General features: G+C 35.6%; 2 protein-coding genes across 2 annotated transcripts in view; one reads left to right on the plus strand and one right to left on the minus strand.

Annotated features, from left to right (window-relative positions):
- The window catches only part of LOC140749063 (elongation factor-like GTPase 1), a 182,390-nt gene that overhangs the window by 28,036 nt on the left and 131,916 nt on the right, over nt 1-22,438 (minus strand). The gene's annotated exons all lie outside the window — the stretch shown is intronic.
- aos (protein argos) lies at nt 490-21,131 on the plus strand. Its single transcript, XM_073082084.1, has 4 exons — nt 490-785; nt 17,396-17,520; nt 18,517-18,784; nt 19,148-21,131. Exons 1-4 carry the CDS (start codon nt 594-596, stop codon nt 19,394-19,396), a joined length of 834 nt encoding a protein of 277 aa, XP_072938185.1. The 5' UTR covers nt 490-593; the 3' UTR covers nt 19,397-21,131.

A 22,438-nucleotide genomic window follows, 5' to 3' on the forward strand; every position in this document is an offset into this window, starting at 1 on the left:
GCCTCTGTATTAGGTGTTAAAATTTTTGTTTGGCAGTGATTGTGTGGAATCCTTTAAGTTATTGCTACTTCGATTCATAAAGAATGCAGTGGGTAGACGTAGACGGGCGTCAATTGGTAAATGCTATTGCATTATTCAACATATAACTGAATTCCTTTTATTTATACGTATGTAGCTGTAGTAAGAATTGTAAAAACCACTACATTAACTACATTACTATAAATTTCTATATTTTTTTATAGAAATAAAATGACGTAGGTACATAGCAATTATTAACATTTTTATTCAAATTAAAAATAAGAAATTGTTCACTTTTTTTCAAAACAAAGCAAGCCCTTAATAAGAGAAAAAGTATAAAGTAAAAAAAACTTAAGTAAAAATAAAAAACGACACGAGTAAAGCAGGGCTTAAAGCATCAAGTAAGATGCGTCGCGGTCGGAGGTGGTTATACCAGGCGCGTAGGCTTAGCCGTACCTGCTTCGGCGCGCCCGCTGCCAGTACGAGCTTGCCCGACACGCGCTCCGCACCTCGCACGGGAACCACCCAGCGACCCATCAACACGAACTGTCAAACCCAGTGCAACTGTGATAGAAATGCAAGTGCTAGCCGCCTTCGTCCTTGCGTGGCTCCTCGGCCAAGTGCGAGGCGTCATCCGCACGCCGCTCGAGGCGTTCCGACCCTCCGGTGAAATCCACATCCGAAGACCAGACAAGCTCCCGCTCCTGCCCCACAGAAGAACCAACATTCAACCGAAGAGCGGCCTCAAAGTCCTATACCAAGTCGGCGTGAGTACATCTCATTTCAATGTTAATAAGTAAATGCGACATAAATATTAAGTGGATCACATAACCACCGTCGCACGGTCAATTAATGTGGGCAATTATGAAGTCGATATGCAAGTGTAAATAAAACGGCTTTTACTCAATATTGCCTTGGAGCCGAACGGATGTTTAAGTTTGCCGTTGGCGAGCTCTCCAGTTTCGAGGCGTAACGTTTTATAGGGTCCGAAATAGGTAATCGAATCGGGCACTATTAGTTTTCGGAACATGCCGACGGGCGAAGGAGTTGCGAGATCCTGTTTTTGTAATCCAAACCGTTAAAACGAGTTCTTGATATTTGCGGTTTTAACCCATATCGCGTGTTACATATACCTACCTATTGCGTACGACACATGAAGATTTGGCGCGAAAGGTTAACGCTTTACCGTGACACACTCGTCATCGATATGAGACAAATAACATATTTCAAAATAGGCACGTGATGCTACACGACAACTAAAAACCAAGGCGCTAACTTCCTTCCAAGCTTTGCTATTCAACATTCATCGTACTCCGAATTACTCATATTAAGCATCTAATTATTCTATAGCAAATACTGTGTACTAATAAATATTTCGATTATACATACGATAAGTGGTTGAACGCATTGCATACTTTATTGGGCCGTGTATTATGGGCGTCTCGGAGTCGTGACAACTGTCACGATGGGTATGAATTCAAATAGAACCCATTGATTTCTGCTTAATCTATTTGCAACTTAAATTTCATAATGTCAGCTCAATTTATGTGCGTGAGAAATATATTCACTGGGTCGTCAGCAAAAGAGAAAATAATCGTCATTTGCAATAAGGTATATAAGGTAATAAGCATCTACTATCAAACTAGATTAATTAACGATTTAAAGCCAAATCTTAATTATGATAGATAAAGGAATTATAGAAATATTTCACAAGCACATTGCATCAGGAGCTTTGAACTTAAAAGCTCCAAAGAATATCAATTAAATCTTTTTTTTTATTTTACACTAACAACTACCACTAAGAAAAATAAAACAAAAAAACGTCTATTCATATTTCATCGTAATCTGATCAAACTTAATAAGTTCGCGGAAAAATGGTAACCCTTTCCTACGCGAGCTTTTTCCTTGAGGATTTCGAGAAACATCCCATATATGAATGACCAGTATGCTATTCGTCATTTATAATAAGAATTAAAAGGATTCCTCGAAGGGATCCACCCAACAATTATGTCAATTAGACACAAGTAGAACAAAACGTCGACACATGGTACCCATGACATGGCTAAAACGTAGAATATTGAACATACAGAAGGCGCTTACAAATGTATATGTATTTGTAATATACCACTAAGTCGAAAATGTCTACTCAGCTAATTAAATGTATAGCTTTGTAGTATTTCAACAATGAAAATAATACTTACACCTAAAGTTTAAAATGTTATTAGGCAGGCATAATTACATTGAAATTCGAATAACATGGTAATTTTTCTTCACTATGTGAACGTAAAGTCTATGTGTGTGTGTGTGTGTGTAAAAGTATATGAATGTAAAGTCATAAGGTTAAAATCTAAATGAGAACCCAGTAGGTGATAACGAAATATTATTTCTATGATGCGTTTTCTGTATTATTTTTTAATTCTAAGGAATTTAACGTATCAGGAAATTAAAACGTACACTAGATACGTATTCATTAGGTAGCCTCTGAGTGTGCTAATTAACACGATGAGATTATTGCACTTTTGATGAATGTCAAGGGCTTATCTGGCAATGTGTGAAGTATCTCAGGTGTTAATAAAAAATGAATGTTTACCATGAATTCAATTTAGGTTAAAAGTCAAAAAGGTAATGTAAACCATGTACGGCTCTATCTTATATTTTTAAATTAATTCAGTTTAGTCACAGAAACACACTGTTTACTATGGCCCCAAGACATATTCCATTGAAAATTTGCAGTGTTATACATAACAGTAGTTTTGAATATATTTCTAACAATTGTTCAATCAGATACGCCTTTATGGATATTGCTTATAATATGTTAACAGAATACCTGAGTAAAAGTGTGGGTCTGTCTATTTAAATTATACCTTAAAATACTAGAGATGTCAATCTCAGATTTTCTTTTCTTATGATTTTATTTTTCTTTCTCGTCTTAACAGTTCAAACGTTATTAAAACAATCAAAAATAAAAAAAATAAAAAATAAAAAAAAAAATATTTACTTATTTACTTCTCTACAATGTTTTTCCTTATATATAAAGTTATTGGAGCCCACCTGATAAGCAATGCTACTTACTTGTGTTAGGTGAGGAAACAATGTATTTTAATTTTCTGAAAAATCCAAACAGAAGTTGCACCAAACGAAGCCACGGGCGTATCTTGTACACAATGTAGATAGCATCTCAAAACATAATGTGTATTGCCTCAACCGTGTAACAAATCGGTCGATGTCGATCGTTATATCACTTTTTGCTCAATGAAATACAATAAGAATGTGCGTTATGTATGTCACATGACATAACGGTGGTAGGAAATGCGTTAGATATATCAAATGTCTCCAAGCTCGAAAAACGGGAAACTGTACACTTAAACTAGATTATGTGTAACATTTGTAACACATCCATACAGGAAATCCGCATAAAAAGTTGCAAGTAATTGATTGTTTGCGCGGCTAAAGCCGTGAGTTACAGTTTAGTGGTTTGGAATGCCTCTCAATCGGGGATCCGAGGTTTGAATTCCAGGCATGCAGTTCCGAGTTTTCGAAGTTATGTGTGATAGAAATTAATTATAACTGGCTTAAACGGTGACGAAAACAATTTTGACAAAACTAAAAAAAAGTTTTCGAATGTGTGTGATGTCTACTAATTCGCTTTTGGCTACTAAATCGATTTTCTTACTCCGAGAAGAGACTGGTGCCCAGCAGTGGGATACTACTAAGTTTATGACGACTGTTTGCGAAATAATTGCTGGCGACACTGTAACATCGTCAACCACTTCCTTTCGACCATCGTGTATTATAATAATTATGTTTTGTAGGTTAATAAAAAAAGCAAGAAGCTACGGATGTCAAGTTTTGTATGTTATATTTTAAAAACAACGTTAATCATATTATTATACCTAATTTTAAAGTCGATTCAAGAAGATAATCGTTCTAACCTAGGTCTGTAATTGCGTGTATTCAATAATGGTTATACATTGTCGGAAGGTTGATTTCGTAAAATGAGCTTTCATATTTGTGTTTAGGATTCAACTTGTGTTTTTGCGTTGAATTTTTTAAGGATGGATTCATAAACGGAGGCGGTGCTCGGCTGCGTAGGCGCATGCGTAACACCGGTAGCAGCAGGTGTTCATTCACTCATTCTTATCTTGACAGTTTCGATGACTTACGGCCACGGCTCTGTCCCGGCCAGTGTGTGCTATTTGGTAGAAAAAAAACCTTTTTTTATGTCACTGGCCTTAAGCCCATTCGTAACGGTAACCGTTCTTTTCGGTCGTACGTCTCTTTAAGGAATGGAATTTAAAAGTTATCTTGTCTTTTATTTATAATTCTTTTATGCAAGAGCTTAAATCTTGACAGATATGAGCGTGTTGTAAGCCCCTTTCATTGACTTTGGTTCGGTTAAAAGTTACTTGAGTTTAAATTATACGCAGCACCTATTTCATTTAATGCGTTTATAGATTTTAAGCTTTAATAATGTGTCTTGGAGACGAAATACCACAACTAATTGTGATTTTGTGTAGATTATAATTAACAAGATTAATATAAATTTATATCATTATTGATGTTTATGTAAGCAATACTATAAAGCTCACTACATTATATAAGAAATAAGAATCAAAATATATAATGTTTAAATTTTAAATGTTGAAATCTTTAAAAGAAATGAATAATGCAAAATATTTTTAAAAGTTAAAATAACATACATAGTTATACTTATTTTCCGATTGACTGTACTTTGAATGCCGATATAAGATATATATTATGTATTCTTGAGTTTAATTACTTGCTTTTTAGTAGTTTGAACGTAAGGATCTCAACAAGGGAGGGTATTACTTCAAATAGGTTTCTATCTTTTATTTTTTTTTACTCGAATTGAAATCAGAGCAACGTCACAAACTGGGCGCGCTATAACAACAACACTTAGCTGAACATTCCCAATGCCACGGCTACGTAGAATCCTTTCAATAGGATAATGGCTATGCAATTTGGCCATTAAGATTTATTGTCTTCGAGGGACCTAGCTACATAACTGACAGGCGTCAAAAATAAATAAGCCGTGAACTAGGAACACCGTATGATATTAGCCTGATTCTTAGGTTTCCATATCTAAAAGTTAAACGAGGCCATATTAATAAGTCTCCAACGTCTGTCCGTGAGTACATGGTCTTATTTCATAAACTGTATGGAACTACAATAGAATTCTTTCCAGAGTGTGTATTACTATAGCCGCAATACCTAACAACAAGATCAAAATTAAATTATTGGATTATTAGTGATATTCAATTAAAACCAATACAAAAACGAATGGACCGTGATAACAAAACCAATACTAAACAGTTTATCAGTACACTAAATATTCGAAGTAGCGACACAATCGGATATTGGCGATGCGATCAATCACTATTAAAACGTTATTAACCGACGTCGGGTGACGCGGCACTTTCCATCGGATCTAATATCCGATACACGTGGAAACGAAATTCGCAACCGCGAAGCCTACGAACGTAAATCAACGTAGAAACAGTTAGATTTTCCTTAAAATATAGGAAATGGACGAGCAAGTTAAGAGTTGGAGGAGGTAATTTATCGCGACTACCTTCAAACCAGAAAACAGTCTGGAACAGCAACCGTTAACATGGATGTTGTTATTAGATACTACTTATTGAAGATAATTGTAAGAATCTACGTATTATACATGGATCGATTGCGATGAACAGTAGTTGAAGAATTTTTTGGTGTGCATCTGGCGCTCAGGCCTATTACTGCTTTGTAGCAGTTGAGTAGCGATATAATGTATCTACGCCAGATTTACTTCATGCCGGTCCTTAGGCGTAGGTGATTTAAGCTCTTATAAAATCCTGCGAAGCGTGGTCACTGATTAATCAATTCATAATCAAGATCGAAGAATCTATCGCAATTGTGTTGCTTAACTTTAATAGATTCCGTCACCAGTGCCACGGATCTTCGAGAGGCAACGGACGCGTTTCCACGAAATGCATACCTCAATTTCATTAGCAGTAAAGCAAAAGCAAATATCCGAGAGGAAGGCGCGCAGGACGGACACAATTCCGCGGCGACCGACGGACGGACGCGTGTAACGGGAGTGTATTGCAGGAAATTGTAGAATACTTGAAAAAACATTATAACATTGACTAATAGAAGCGGTATCTTATCTTTAGATGTGAACTGTATATAGATAGTTAGATGCTAAAATAAGCGTCTGATTAGTAGCGGTTTTATATTTGTAGAAGCCTTCTTGGTTTGATCGATTGCGGCATCGCTGCGCCAAATTATTGCCTTTTTAACAGCTAGTCGTTGCTAAGGGCTGGCATATAGGTATAAGGGAAATAAATCATGTTAGAAGTACGAGTATATATAACCGTGGGCGAAAAAAGGGTCATTAAGATTTTTAGAAAGAGAACTAGTAACAGTAACTAGTGCTAGAGGGGTGTAAAATTATTTTTTTGTTAGGAGACAAAAAAATAAATGTTGCCAAGGGCGCAAATACACGAGCGACGGGGAATTAGTCTGACGTTATCTGAAAATAGGTGTCTAGACGAGATCTCAGTTTGTGTTCTAAATAGTCAAGTTGTTTACGAGCCTACAGATGATTTATTTATATTTTATTCTAGGTATATTTGTATTCATTATTATCCACGTTTCAAGTTTCATAACGTGTGGATATGATTGTGCCCGCATGAGTGGAAGTTTGTCAGCGCGTTCTTTAGAAATAGAAACATTAAGTTCTGAAATTCTATTACTACTAATCGTATATGAACAAATGTTTCAAGTTTTATATTGTACTAATGTGATTGAATATACGTAATTGTATTAATGAATCTAAGAAATTAGAAACAATTTTCCTTAATATTACTAAATTACGCATTAACTTGCTACAACCTTGTTTATTGAATTTTAGCGACTAAAACATTTACTTAAGTTTTCAAATTAAAGTAAGCAGAAACATATACTGTTTTTTTATAATATAGGAGCAGCAGAAGAGCATCCAGTCTGCCTGATGTTTACTGCCGCCCATGGACATCTGTGATCAACCCCAGATAGAATTAGATATTCCTACCTGAGGTCAGCCACAGGTGCGTCGCTACCCCTGAAGACTAAGCTGGAACGCCTCGTAAGAGTATGTCTCCCTTCAAACTAGTACACACAGCTACTTAACGCTGTTTAAAAATAGTGCATATACTACCTTGGCTCCTAACGTATCGAAGAAACAAAATATCAACGGACATGTTTAGAACCAAACGTCATGCTTACAGACAGTTTCGGGCAATCAAATTATTGGGAAATTTAATGAGATAATCAACGTTTCTCCACGGATGGGGCTGAACTAGCGTGACTCGGGGACACGAGTCAACAGAGAAAAGTGAACGTAAAAAGTGACCTCGGGCGAGTGGGATCCTCGAGTCAACAACGTAAAGGCGTGGGCACAAGGATTTCTGATAACTTTGTATAGTTTAAGAGTAATATATGGTGTTAGGCGTGCAGTACACGAAGGGTAGCAATGATACTGCTTGATGCTAGATAAAGTTGATGAGAAGAATTGTAATATTCGTAAGACCTTATGAACATTTCTTATCATCATATGTGGATCGTCGGCCCGCGGGCCGCACCGGACATATTTCTTAATGCTTGGATAGAGAGAGTCAAATTTGAACTAATTTTCTTTAAATTTACATTTTGATTACGTGATAAAGTTTAAGCCTATTTCTAAGCACAAGCATGACAACGCGGTCGTGACTTAAAGAAAATTTTATGCACCCTATGCCTAGCCCAAAGGTAAAATTGGGAACCCTTTGCATTAAACGGGCCCAGCAAGAAAGATGGACAATTGGATTTTTTGATGGAAAATTAAGACAAGAAGAATTTATTTGTACATTAGCATCGTGTTTCAATAAACTGTATATTAATGCCTGCTCAGTAAGCAAAACTGTATAATTTAATTCATTTCGCGGAAAATTTTGAATGAACGACTGATTGAATGAATGAACCAAACAAGTTTACATAAGCGCCACTCGCCAGTTATAAAAACTGGTACATTGAGTCATAGGGCCGTTGAATACTTATAAACAGACCATAAATTGTATTTGTGTTCAGTGTCAACCACTCATTAGGTTGTAATCACTGCCTTTTTATGGTCACGAGCGATATATTTCACTGTTCGTTAATTGATAAATTGAATTATGTTAACAACAGCAGGTAAAACTGACGAGAACACTTTTATACTCCTAGCATATTATCATAAAATAAAGGCGTGTAAGAAACATTTGCTAGTCCGTCAATGTGTTTGTGGATGCTAGAGTAACATACAAAGAAAGAGACTCAGGACAGCCCCATAATGACATAAACAAAAAATACCGATAAAATAAAAACGAACAAAATTAAAACGCATCCCTGAATATAGATATAAGGGATAATAAAAATAAAAATGTACCTGTTTAATGAATCGCGCGTCTTCAAATTAACGTTATTATAAATTCAACTCTTTGTGTACGTAGCGTTAGATAATAAGGAGAGAAATAAAGACAAAAAGATGAATACGAGAGCGGCACCCGGACCGGAGGCTGCACCTGCGTTACGCGACAAAAAACCTAAATACAATCCGAGGTTTTTCGTTCTTCACTACAAAAAAATACAAGCCAAGCACAAATCGGGCCCGCGATACTGTGTTCCGTATGCGTGAAATAATAATGACTTTATTTTTGGTCGGTAATAAAATCATGTACCTACTTAAATATTTTTGCACTAATGACAATTAATGTACACTAAGAATCGATAAAAATTAATTACCTAGTAAGAAATGAATACTTTTTGTTTCGTAGCGAAATTGAATTTAATATAGCATACAAAATATTTCAGCAAAAATACAACTTCGTTTCACAAAAGGTTTTTTGCTTTTCATTTTGTATACATCGATAAAAGCTGTTTATGTATATTATAACTATAGTACACTAAAAACTACTTGCATCAATAAAGTCAATAAGTATTATTAAATAAATGAAGGTTTTTCTGTCGACAGTAGGGAACTTCAAAAATAACCACAAACAGCGAAGAGTCGAGATTTTATAATACGACATTGATTTTTTCCTCCAAAACTGCTACGCGAAGGTGTCAATTTCTTGTTTGATCATGTTCGAGATGACAGATTTAGTAGCTTGAATGTTGTTGATAAGAAAATAGTTTATTTCTTTATGATTTTCCTGAGAGATCCTGAATTGATTCTGTAAGGAAGTTATGGGCTTCAGTTATGTAGGTACCTTATTAAATAATTTAGTCAAATGTATTTCTGAGTAGGTACTGCTATAAGGCATTGCAACGTGTAGCATAGTTAACGTGGTAGTAGCGTGGAGCAACAGAGTGGTGGTAGCGTCATCGGAGCTACAGAGTCACATTGCTGATATAATTTCAATATAATTGTTAAGGTTCCAGAATTATTTGTGATTCAATTTCAGAAGAAACTCAAAAGATGATGTCTTTTACGTTTCGTTTCTTAACAACTTAAGCTGATATGATATAACAGCAATGGACGTGTATTACCAAAATTTGAAAAGCGTTTCTATAATTTTAAAGTTGCTATTAGAATCTTGAAGTATGACATGAAATCTCGGAGCATCCACGCCATCAAATCACTCGCTACATTGGTAACTCGAACGCTCTCAACGAAGCCGTTGGATCCGTCCGCATCCGTCTCAAAGGGAATCACACGTGCGCTTTGAATGGATCACTCCGGATGCCCAGGGCCACAATGGAGATACCTATACGCCGTGTTTGAATACGAGATGTACTCCACGCTCATAATGTGCCCTTAGTAAGTTAAGACATTGTTGTCCATTCACATGCGACGCTTTTGTGTTGACGGGCTGACGCACAAGCGAGTTCAGTAGGTTTTTGAACGGCCCAAGTACATCGCGCTCGCTACTTTGTCTTATGTAGAGGAGCTTTAAAATTTGACGATATATTAACTTAAAAATTGAGTAAGTTAAAACCACAAGTACTTATTATTTTTCTACTGAAAACAACAAAAATAATATTTTTTGATGTAATTTAAAATTGACAAGTATTTTTTTCACATAAGAGGTATTGATGGATTTTTATAATTGTAAGTTAAAAAATCTTCTTAGAATTTACTTAAGGTTAATGCTAACTCTATCGGTCTAATCATCGGATTTGTCAGACTTGGCGCACTTTTGGTACGCCTAAAACCAGTATATAATCACTACAGACTTTTTTTACAAGAATAATTACCAATAGGTGTCAAAATTTCAAGATTATATGTAACATATAAACATAAACATAATCCCTCTTTATAATATTAGTATTAAGCAGTAAATAGCATCGCAACTCGCACATAACCTACGCCCGCGTACACCATTTCAATACACGGCCATTTGCGCTATCTACCCACTGGATGCAGTACAAAACATTATAACGACGTAATGAATGACTTGTTTCATAATCCCGTGTCATTGGACACGTGTGTTCATAATGAATTTTAAGGTGGAACTTATGTGGTGAGTAGGTATATGAAGATAAGCTCGAGCCGTATTTGCGGAGACGCAACTGATACGATTATGTAGTTCTGATTTTGAATTACTTATATAGAGTTGGTGTATTATACTTTGGAGTGTTGTGTACATTCCGTGCAATGCAACTATGCAAGGTTTTCACTCTTTGTTGGAAGAGGCCTTCTATTTATTCCCAACTCAAGTATCACTTCATCATTCGAATTTGGTTGAAGGTGTCCATGGTCTGTCATTACCAATTAATATCAGACGGGCTGTTTTTCCATTTTACGACTTATTTCGACGTATTTAATGGAACCACGTTTTAATTTTTTACAGTAGGTAGGTACTTAGTGTACGCACATTCTGCGGACGTTGATGTCTTTTAGTCGTAGCTTTACATACCTAGTAGGTATAGTTAAGCATTAGGTATATATCTGTTTGGTTTATTAAGTGCCGTTATACTTTTGTATATTTCTAGCTCATTGGTGACTACTAGTCTCGATTTTACGGTAGAATATTTAAGTACAAAAATGTGTTAATATAAAAAATATGTACGACTTGTTCCCCTTATTACGATTGTAAGATAACATGGGCAATGTACGAAGAATATTAATTTCAATAGAAAATGAGAAACCTTTACAGTTGTTAAAGTATTATGTATGACCATTTAAAGACTAAACAGTACAAGGGTAACATAGAGTTAAATATTCTTGTCATCAAATAATATACATAGAAACGTGAAGATAGTCCATTCGATGTTAAGTAATATGTCTAGTCCATAGTCATCTGTAAGTTCTCCCTAGTTCTATACACGTACCAAAAATCGATCTAACCTTCATACTGCTGCTCACATGTAGTAAACATAGCGTGCCGTTTGCCTAATCACACCCTTGGAACCACAAACGCTATCCATCTGTTTTCAAACGACCTCGTTGCTTCAAAAACTCAACCTACGGATTGAATGGGTGTACTTATCCGATTTACAAAGTGTGATTAATTGTAACGCGGAAGTTTCTACTCTTGCGGGATTGTAGGCAGCGCTGTGGAATTGTTTGTTACCTTTTAAGAAGTAACGAGTGACTCACAGGCGACTCTCCACTTCAATTTGTGTTTAATTTAATTGAAAGGTTTTCAAATATGCATATGTTTATCTTTGGTATAGTATCGTTGTGGGTTGATTGCAATGGTATTTTCCTGTATGTGTGCTGTAGCAACAGTGTCCGCTCTGTTGTATTCTGGTGTGAAGGCGTAACCAAAAACATATTTAGGTATGTGAAGTGTAAGCATTCAATGTATCATTAAGTGAATTGGCTGCATTTAAATGTGCTAAAACAAACTAAATATACAGAAGCAAAACTATTACGATATGAGTGCATTATTATATACATATGACTGAATCATAATGGAGACTGATTTTTTAGTAGACTAATTCATGTAGGCAAAAAGAATAAGGGCCTTGAAAGAACTTTAAAAGTCCAACTGTCCATATAACTTAAACAAAAACTTTTAAAAGAAATAAATGACCGACTATTGATTTCCATAACCGAACGGAGAGCCAATTATAACTTCAGCAACACATCCGAGGTAGCAAGCGGAGCTGGTCCCACTCGACAGTGGGCGAGGCGGACTAATTGCAGTCGTAATAAATAATTTGTGAGTGGTGGTACGTAATTACGCGGATTAGTAATTTGTTCTCGGCTACCTGTGTTCGGGACCATCCGGCCGGCCGCCGCCTCGGGCTAAAGCCGAAATCTGTTTTTGGGTTCCGTAATATGTATCTACTTAAGTGTGTAGGTAATATTGATGTAGACGTTTAAGTGCCAAGGAGGCAGTGGGTAAAGTAGGTTAGGTAGGAGTAGGAAGAGGAAAGTAGGAGGCAAGGTAGGTATATTTAATTTCGCAACCAGCTTTTAAGCTTTTCCTTTCTGTACAAGTTTTGATTATTAGCCTTTTATCACAGGTTAATCTTTATTCGTTCATGTTAATTACATTTGGTTCAATCTTGACTAAATTGGACGTTTATGTATTTCATTCTGCAGACCTTAGCAAATGATATTTTCGTATTTGACAACTTATTTAATACAAATGCAAAAATAGCTTTTTTTTAATCAAAGATGACGCCTCTGTGGACACGTTATATCAAAGAGGATTGGCAGTGGTGTCACTATCATCAAACTATGAAACCAAGTTCTATTTTCGAATACCTAGCGTTCCTATATAAAAAATCGTAACATCTCAGTGATATACTCAGTCACCGGAGCTCGTTAACACGTTTTCTCCACGCGCCTACGGAACGCCACATCACGCGTGGTCCGCATTTGCTTGTTATTTTTTTACTTTTGAAATCCGTATTGTAATTATTACAACCTGATTGGAACATTGTAATTTGTCGGAGAGTAGCAATTATGCTTACATACCTATGGTAGGTGATGTCGACTTTTTAGTTTAGAAATAGCGCCGTATTTACTCCGCTTCAAGTGTATAAAAAGCACGTGCGGATTTCAAATTAATATTTTAATCTAGATTTGAAGACTTACTCAAAAACCTTAGTCGGCGACGGAAACTAGCTTTCTGTTAGAATTTTAGATAGGTATGTATTAATCAAATAAATCCTTAACTTAGAGGCTGATAGATAATGTAAATTTTAAATCTTGAAAATTATGTCTAAAAACATACCTTGATTTGGGGGATAAGGCTAATTAATTTATAATAATAAACGAAATAATAAAGAAATATTCCATATCTGACTTTTTTGTTTTTACTAGCTAAGTTCCAGGCGCACAACCTAGACTCATCACATAAATACCGATCTGCCACGTTGAGAATTGAACTTGGGACTTTACCTAAAAGAAATTGTACCACATACGCCGCCAAAAAATGAAGCCATGAACAAAATTGTCTCAGTTACGTAACCCATAACAAATATGTAACAATACAAGGACAAACGTTTGATAAGGCGAAAGGACGATGGGTCTCGATCGCAATCGTTACAACCAGCTGGTCAGGTCGCGTGGGTGGCTACGACCATGAGTATTTAATATGAGGCGAAAAATGTCATAACAGAATTGCTCAACAACATCAGTACCTACCCACTGTGGTAGTGTAAACACTCACCCACACTTTGATTACGTTTTGAATTTCCTCTTACGTACACTATTTAGGTAAATTGAATTTTAATTTGAAGCAGCTTAGCCAGGCTTGCATAGATAACTGATCAATAAAGTTAAGCAACATCAGGGGCGGCCGAGAGTTGGATGGGTGACTTCAGAGGGCACGTAAAGCCATCGAATGCGATTATTGCCGTATCGTAGGCCTCAGGTTTCTTATCTTTAGGATAAAGATAGGACAAATATAATATTAAAATAGAGAAAAAGTAAAAGAAGTGTTATATTGTGAAGACAACTACTTTTTCTTCATATACATATAATTGAAATTTGGTCGTGCTTGCTTTGAAATTTGCGGTACGGGATTACATAATTTAGATTTTAGAAAATAGTATATGGCAATATAAAATTGTAAATAAAGTCTCAATTTCGGACGGTTTTCTTCAATATTCTACAATATTGTTAACCTATATTATCGTTGTCTTCAACAAAATTGCATTTCAAATTTTTCGTATAAAATAATTTCACATTACAATTTACGTAAACGTAATGTGTTTACGTTCCTCGGCGTGTGTGCCCACGTCGTTCGGGATAGGCGTACTTGGAAGGTTATGGAAGGTCGGCCCGGTCGGCCAACAGATTATTTCATTAGAGTGGGCGCGGCGCACCGCCACCTGTCCAGCGCCGGATGCTGCGCCCCGCTCGCCACTCCGCCCTGAGATAAAACACACGCATCTCCGCTGCGCTAGTGTTGTATTTTCTTCTTCTTATTCTTTCTAGTTTATGTTAGATGTTCGTCTTAAAAATGCAGTTCCTCTTAAAATAGTTTGGACAAAACGGTTGCATAAAAGTTTTGAAATTTTCATTGTAGTTTTACATTTCTGTTCAGCTGGTGCCATATACACAAACATGATCTGAGACCTGAGTAAAAATTTAATTTCATAATTTTGATGATTTCTTGGCCGTGGTCGGACTTAAGGTCGAACTGCCTGTTATTGTGTAATATACAGATATATTTATTCTGTAAAAAAATAAGCTTTTGTGACTGAAACAATGCTTGCGACCTTTGCACTGTGTTCGTTCATATATAAAGTTTGATTTTACTTTGACTTTCGGCAGTCAAACTTCCAAATAGATATCTAAAGCTCCGTACCCTCTTATTACTGTTCATAAGGGATTATAATTCCCGAAAACGAACAAAACAATGCGTCCCATATGCTTGTCGCCTCCAGCTTTCAAAGTTGGGACCCCGTTAAATCACATCCGATGAGCTTGCGTGCGTTTGGCGAATCGCCAAAGGCTAGTCGTCTGTAAATTAGTTAAAACTATTTTAGTCACGCAACCACCTTTAGCCAATTATTACCTAATTATTAAAGGGAACCTTATCGTAAATCTATTTCCAATTTAAAAACTTGAGATAATTTGATAATTTGGGTTGATCAACTGAAATTGATAGTGTAGGGTCAAAAGTAAAAGTAGATTTTATATAAAACAGTCGGGCTTATTAAGTTCAAACCTAGAACTGAATTACAACATTAAGTGCCCATTTCCTTTAACTATCCACCAAGTAAGAAACGGATTGATATAAGAAACTATGATTGATATACATAATTTGATTAAAAATTTGGGAATTAATATTTTTAGAAGTGATAGGGTTTTATATGGTTAAAAACACTATTGGTCCCACCCTAACAGATTACGGGTGATTTAGCGAAAGAGTGTGATAAGGTAACCATACTTTTTACGAGGAGTTACATAAATTTATCGTCTTAAATACACATCCTAATGGACAGCAAGAGATCTGAAAAAGTACTTCTAGACTATCATTTCCTTGTTAATTAGAGCAGCTTCAAACCACTTAATCTTAGACAGACTTCATATTCTATAAGCCTCTTATCAATACCCATTACTATCGTCGCTATTAAAGTTACTTTGCTTGTGTCTCAAAAAGTGTTTTTCTTCCAAACGGCATTAGCATTCACGACGCCGCGGTTGCTCCGTTAAACAAAACCAACCTCACGAAGTAAGTCAACAACCCACAGTGCGAGTGGACCGCTTTGTGCATCTAGCTTTTTGTTTGTTACACAAAAGGGCGTATCCGGCCGTTCAAAGATCCGCACGAGAACGTTTCCGCGAAATCTATCGCGATACACAAGAAACGGGAAGTGTTGCCGGAACAACGAAAAAAGCCGGTTTTTTACGTTACGCCTTCGCTTGTCACAGGGTTTTCGAACTTGGCTTATTCTCGTTTATATTGTAACTCGTTTCGCACACTAGGCGAAGAAATGTCGTAAACAAAACAAATGGTCTTATTTTTGAAAAACACTTGAGTACGGTTTTCCAACTTTTACCCCAAAATTTACAGCTCCTTTGAAGACCTTCATGTATTGTATTTGTTTATTTTGCGTCAAAATAGTTTATTCACCGATAGAAAGAAAAAATGGCGAAACTAATAATAACTATCAATCAATAACTAAAAAATAAAGTTATCTGCATAAATATTTTTTTCGGTAGTTTAAACAAAATCTTATGATTAATTAGTATACAAATAATAAACTTATATCTCTGAAGCGTACACACGTACGAGTTCTTACTCAATTTAAAAGATTAATGTTGCAATTAAAATCTTAATCGTTTAGTAATCTCGAACACAGCATTCGCAATAAAGATCTATTAGATCATTTAATAAAGCATGCTTATGATTGGAATTTTATATTAATGACGTTATTATCAGCTGTAACGGTCATACGCATGAAGATACAGCTATAAAACAAGTTAACATCTAATAAGGAGCTAACAATCTTATGCTATTAGTACGAAATTACGGATAATTCGGACGTCCGGTAGAATTATCCTCGAGTGATGGATTCGCGTAGAAAAAACGTTCCCACAGTCAACAGGTTGCCGAATGGCACGCCTTCCGGTCGGAAGTAAGACCGATGGTCCTTTGCCACCAAAAAAACTGAATGGCTCCAGCGCGCACATGTTCCTCTGTTGTACTACATTGAATCATTATGATTAACATCTTTCGGAGTCGGCTCCAAATAGTGATCGAGATTATGCTTTTGTTGTTCACGGGCAGGTGCGATCTAATTTCGAGAACACATTCGTCAATTCCCACGCAACAGTTGATTTATTTATTTATTCCGATGTTTTTATCGACTTTTGAATTCACGCCATGCAAAATTTTTACTGCTGCACGGATTTGCGTATCTTTCAATGCAAAGTACTGATTGATGCGCGTTGAATCGTAATTTGGCGGACAAATCAATTTTATATGCAAGTCGATATTGAGAAGTTTTACTAATAGGAGTTTGTGCATTATATTGACACTATGTTTGTTAGACGTGACCCATTCTGGATTCTGGCAACACTATGTGCAATTGTCAGTTTTTTTATAGTTGTGCATGATTAACGTACGTAATGTTTTAATTTGAATTGGGCACTTACTTTTAATGTAACATGCAATAGGTTATGTTTAATTCATAGATCAAACGTACAATTTTAGAATTGAGACAATAGCTAAATTCATTTTATATTTTATTACTTTTTATCCGTATCCTTTCTTATTATCCGATTTGTCGATAAGTGTTGTATCCCAGACATCACGTTGCATTTGTAATGTCTTTATTTATAGATATCCATGCAGACATTTTTTTAAACAATACGTTTTTTTAAGACACATTCATTATATTAGAACAGATATTGAGATTTTTATACTTTTCAGATTTTGATTATTATTTTTTTAATTTCCAGGTGTCAGAGGAGGATCTTCCCGACTGCCGAGCGCGACAGGTGTGCAGCAAGGTGGACCTGTACGACTCCGCACAGCCTTGGATTGAAAGGAAGTGCCGGTGTTTAGGGCATAAGCCTTGTTCTAGGTAAGCTATTTTATATGCTATTTATTACTGACATCCAAATGTATATTGAAGATGTTCATACGTACGAAAAACACAGTACCTAGAGTACAGCCTCAAAATGTGATACCTTATTATGGGCTTAGGACTGAAAGCTAAGAATAAAATTAACGAATTAAAAAACTTTTAAAAGTTAATCAATGTACCAATGTATGTACATTATTGTACATATCTGGTTTTCACTAGTCAAATTCTAAAGGTTCGTATTCGAATCTTACGTATCACCTTATTTTCACAATATTGTAAGACTTGTCTTTTAAACGAAATCACTAATCGTTATGAATTAAAAACGACATAAAACACAATTATTTTAACGAATAAAATAATCTTACCTTATATGTGCCTAGCTCTAACACAATCTACAATAATGGTCATACGAGAGTTAACAAGGATTTTTTTATTAAATGCACCACATTACCTATATAAAGCCATACAGTTACTAAGGAATATAACGGTGCTAATGTGAACTCTACGTAGCGCAGGGCTTTGAGGCTGATTTGCATTAACTATTTCATTAGGCGACGCCGGTTCAGTTATTTGCAAAAACTAAAACTGTTGAAATAATACAACGACTGAAATAACAAGCTGACTGTATTTTTTTAATTTATTACGTATAAATCTGCTAAATTTGATTCTAAATAATATACCTATTTATAATTCAATTAAAATTAAGTGACATAGACGTACACTTTTACATAGACCAAAAGTATAATTATCAATAAGTATTACCTAAGCTTTAACATTTTATGAAGATTTATTTATTTTTATTTATATATTTATTGTAACATAAACACAAGGTTATCTAAGGTACAACAGGGCAAACGTAATGCCTGATGGCATTTAAAAGCTCGTCTATTTTATATCGACGCTGAAATGATTGATGTTCTATTAGAAATAAGTTTATTCATTTCATTTTTAATTAATTATATTTTTTTAATGAACTCCTGTTTATTTTTCCAGCGATCTTTCATCAGACGACAACCACACTCTCGCCGACAAGACGACACTTTACAAGACCTGCGAGCCGGTGAAACGATTACCCAAGTGTCGATACTTCAAAGACGCGGCGTGGACAATATATTCGTTCCCCGACAGCAACGCCACCCAACAGATAGTCAACTGCCATTGCCCCAAGATGTCAGTGACGTATCTCCTCAAGAAGGCGCCGTACACGACACCTAGCGGCGAACAGGGGAACCAGTACCAGTTCGCGTGCTCGCCACAGAGCGTAAGTTGCTTTCGTAGTACGTAGTTCTCGGTAGTTGCGCTTGGTGGCGCTAGTATGATCTTAGAGACTCCCAATTTAATACCTGTTTATATTTTGCTACATTTCAGTGGTACTATGTGAAGAATGCATTATAAAATAATTACAAACGATTCATTAATCTAGTAAAATCTTCAAAATAGTGTATAAAGATTTTAAGAATTTCTGTTAAATAATTAATAAAAAATGTAATACTTATCGAATCGATTTTTTTCGTTTATATTTTTGTTGTATTAAAACGATATGAAGTTAAGTTAATTTGTTTTTTCAAATATTGACATAATAGTGGTGTTCCTTTTTTTAAACAACGAATATTTTCCGTTACAGAGACTGAGGTGTTCCCGAAAAGAGCCGTGCAAGTTGTTCAGCGCGCGACGTCGACACGAACAGATCGACGAGGTGAACGCGAGCACCATTTGCCAGTGTCCACGAGACCACACTTGCCCGAGACACCACACCGAGCCCGGTGTCCTCGCCGGTGTCACATACGTAGCCGAGGACATCCGCACCTACCACGGCTACTGCATGCCCGAACCTCCCCCCGACTCATACCGATTCGTCGGAGACAAAGACTGAGTTAGATGTCATTCATAAGAGGTTAAAGCGTCGCGTCATCCACATACACTTAATTGCGAGATTGTGCACTGTTCTTTATAACGACCCAAAGATCTTATATGTCTATATTGAAACAGTTCGACTTTTTAATGTTTGACAGTGTTTACAACCGACGACAGCCTAATTAACTTCGATAGCGTTGTGCCTGAGTATTACAGACCCACAAGTAACATTAATGATTAAAGTAGATTCCTCGGACGCTCTTTGTATAATGACTGTCAATCTAGATGTATAATATCTTTGAAACAACCGCAATCTAAGGACCTTTTTCTTGTCGCGCGGGTTTATGCCCGTACGCGTGTCTTCCTCGCACTCATGTTATGCATCCTATTGTTTCACTGATACTTTCCTGTCCCGTGTGCCATACACACGCGTGTTGCGAAGAGTGTGTGTGTTGAATATACGTGTAAGTATAGACCCGCGTGTCATGAAAAAGATTCAAAGGACAGTTTAACGTAACGTCACCTTTTATCATGCTGTGGCTTTGCGATTATGATTTGCTCATTACCTGTTTAGTACAAAAACTAATAATAATTATTCGATCGCGTGAAAATACGTTTAACTGACGGCTAATAGTAGTGTAGTGAACTAATGGTTAGTAGATCAAAGTGTGAAAATATTAGATGGTGAAGTAAGCGCGCTGAGTGATACACATTGTAAATACTATACATAGATAAGGCCTAGATTTTTAGTATGAGTTTTCAATACGAAAATAATTTTCGATTACTATCGTTAACTGGTAAAAATGGCAATTTAGAATACAATAATTCTAGACATACTTTTGAAAATCGTTTGACTAGTTACAGGCTATTTAAAAGTTAAATAGAAATAAATAAACTGCTAAAAGCTTTTTATTTATATTTTGTTTATTTAAGTTGCTATTTTAACAGTTAGAATCGAAAAAAAATCGTATTTAAAATTGATACTAATTGCCCTGGTATTGTATCGTATTGTTTCTGTTATATTGTGTAAATAATTTTAGATTAGGTGATCATTCCAAACGTTTAGTTTAAATTATTTTTCATATTTTAATATTTACTTGCCATACTTGAGTAGTTGTTGCTTATTGTCTGTCTTCCATTCCAGTCGAGGGGACAATTATATACATTGTTATGTTTATGTTGACAATTGTATGATTTTGTTTGTTATAGAATAACAAATTGATTAAGAGCCATATTTTGAAGTTATGCTAAGGTTTTTATGGTGTGATTGGATGTTTTTTTATCGTTTGCAAAAGTATTAAAATGTAATGATTTTTATGTTTGCTGATTGCGTCATGTACTTTTATAGTGTATAATACTATTTATCCATCTATGAGGCACTGAAGGTATACTGAAACTTGACCATCTCTAGTTAAATCCAACACCCAGCTGTGCCCAGTATCCAAATATCCACATTAATGATATTATTTTCAAAGAACCTATTTCCTATTGGGATTTTATTCTATAAACGAGACATTTGACATATAACTAACAGTGTTTCCATATTTTTAACATTCCTATAAATGTTTTAAGGGCTAGAAACTCAATAATATATTAATATCTTGTGTCACATTAACTCATGTATCTATGTAAATATGAAAAAATGTTGATGTTGTAAAGTAATACCGATATAGAGGTATGTCTTCCTTATTTGTTATATGTATAGATATAATAAGTTAAATTATTGACAGAAAATGAATAAATGTTTAGATATCATAAAACTTGTCCTTTTAATTAAACAACTGATTTTTTTATAAGATTATAAAAAAAATTCCGAGATCAATATTTTATCAAACGGTTTTAGGAAAATCGCAAAATAAATCATCTATTTCCAAGACTAACACTACAAATACAAAATATCAAAAAACGTGCCTCAAAGGTAAACTCGCTAAAAGTAGATATTTGATATTTGGAAATACAGTTATATTAAAACCAGAAACGGCTACTTCAGTTATTTATTTGAATAGACGTATAGATGTTCCACTTCGCCCATCCCACTCACAAGGGCATGCCCTCAAACGTGCGTGCGCCGTGCCGAGCGTAACTAATCACAGATTACTAATAACGTAAGAAATCATTCAAGAAAAACTGCGCGGATTCCGTTAATACGCGACGTCGATGAAGTGATTCGTGATGACCTTAAAAAATATCTTTTCAGCGCAGCATCATTAGCTACGAAGAAGCGAGCGCGCGTCTTTGTATATGAGCGCCGCTAATAAGCAATTTACCTTTGTAATTTTATGAGCGCCTAGTACAAGCCCGGCATCTCAGAAAGTAGTCATTCGGAATATCGTGAGTTCAATTACAAGCGTAGGCACCATAGAGGTAAGATGAACGTAATTTGCATTACTTCCGGCGTAGAAAAAGAAATCACTCTTCAGTACTGTTCACTTTTGCCAATAATAACTCATTTCCTCAGTCAGACATTATGGTAATGCCAAATCTGAATAGGTATTGTCGAAAATCAGTAAGGAGAAATCTATAATAAGCGTGATAAATGTTTCATTGGGTATTTTTATCGATATAAATTAATGTCAACGAATAATGAACTTTAATAAAGTGCCTAAATTTATGTTTAAATAAATATTTTCGATAACTCCCATTTCTTTCGTAATTATTGGAATCTAATACTAAGTCAGTTACTCATCTCAAAATTTCCGTTTCTGTTCATAGTCTACGGTCATAACCATCTGACCTATGACTAATACAGTTTTTAGTAAAATAGTAATATCTAGCACGAATTCAGTAAATTATGGTCATTGGTCAGTGCCGCATAAATGCTAATTCTCCTAATTAAAATATGGCAGTTAGCTAATTTGGTCGCGCCTGACGACTAAATTGAAATATAGAACTCCCTTCGTATTAAGGGTTGATTGTCCTTGTACATAGGCAGCTGGAAGTAATAGTTCGGGCGACTGCTTACCACATTACCAAGCATGAGTTTCTTGAGATGCTTGATAATCAAGATAACATCGGGTAATCTGGTGTTCCACTGCTGGGCGCAAGTCTCTCTACAACTGAG

The sequence above is a fragment of the Epargyreus clarus genome, unplaced genomic scaffold (assembly GCF_041222505.1).
Source record: "Epargyreus clarus isolate Ecla_fem2 unplaced genomic scaffold, WU_Ecla_fem_2.2 ptg000017l, whole genome shotgun sequence".
Lineage (NCBI taxonomy): Eukaryota > Metazoa > Arthropoda > Insecta > Lepidoptera > Hesperiidae > Epargyreus > Epargyreus clarus.

Excerpts from the sequence above, each read along its gene's own strand:
- aos (XM_073082084.1), top strand. The coding sequence starts at position 594 with ATGCAAGTGCTAGCCGCCTTCGTCCTTGCGTGGCTCCTCGGCCAAGTG. Across the intron at positions 17,521-18,516 it reads GGGCATAAGCCTTGTTCTAG|CGATCTTTCATCAGACGACA; the intron begins GTAAGCTATTTT and ends TTATTTTTCCAG. Across the intron at positions 18,785-19,147 it reads TCGCGTGCTCGCCACAGAGC|AGACTGAGGTGTTCCCGAAA; the intron begins GTAAGTTGCTTT and ends TTTCCGTTACAG.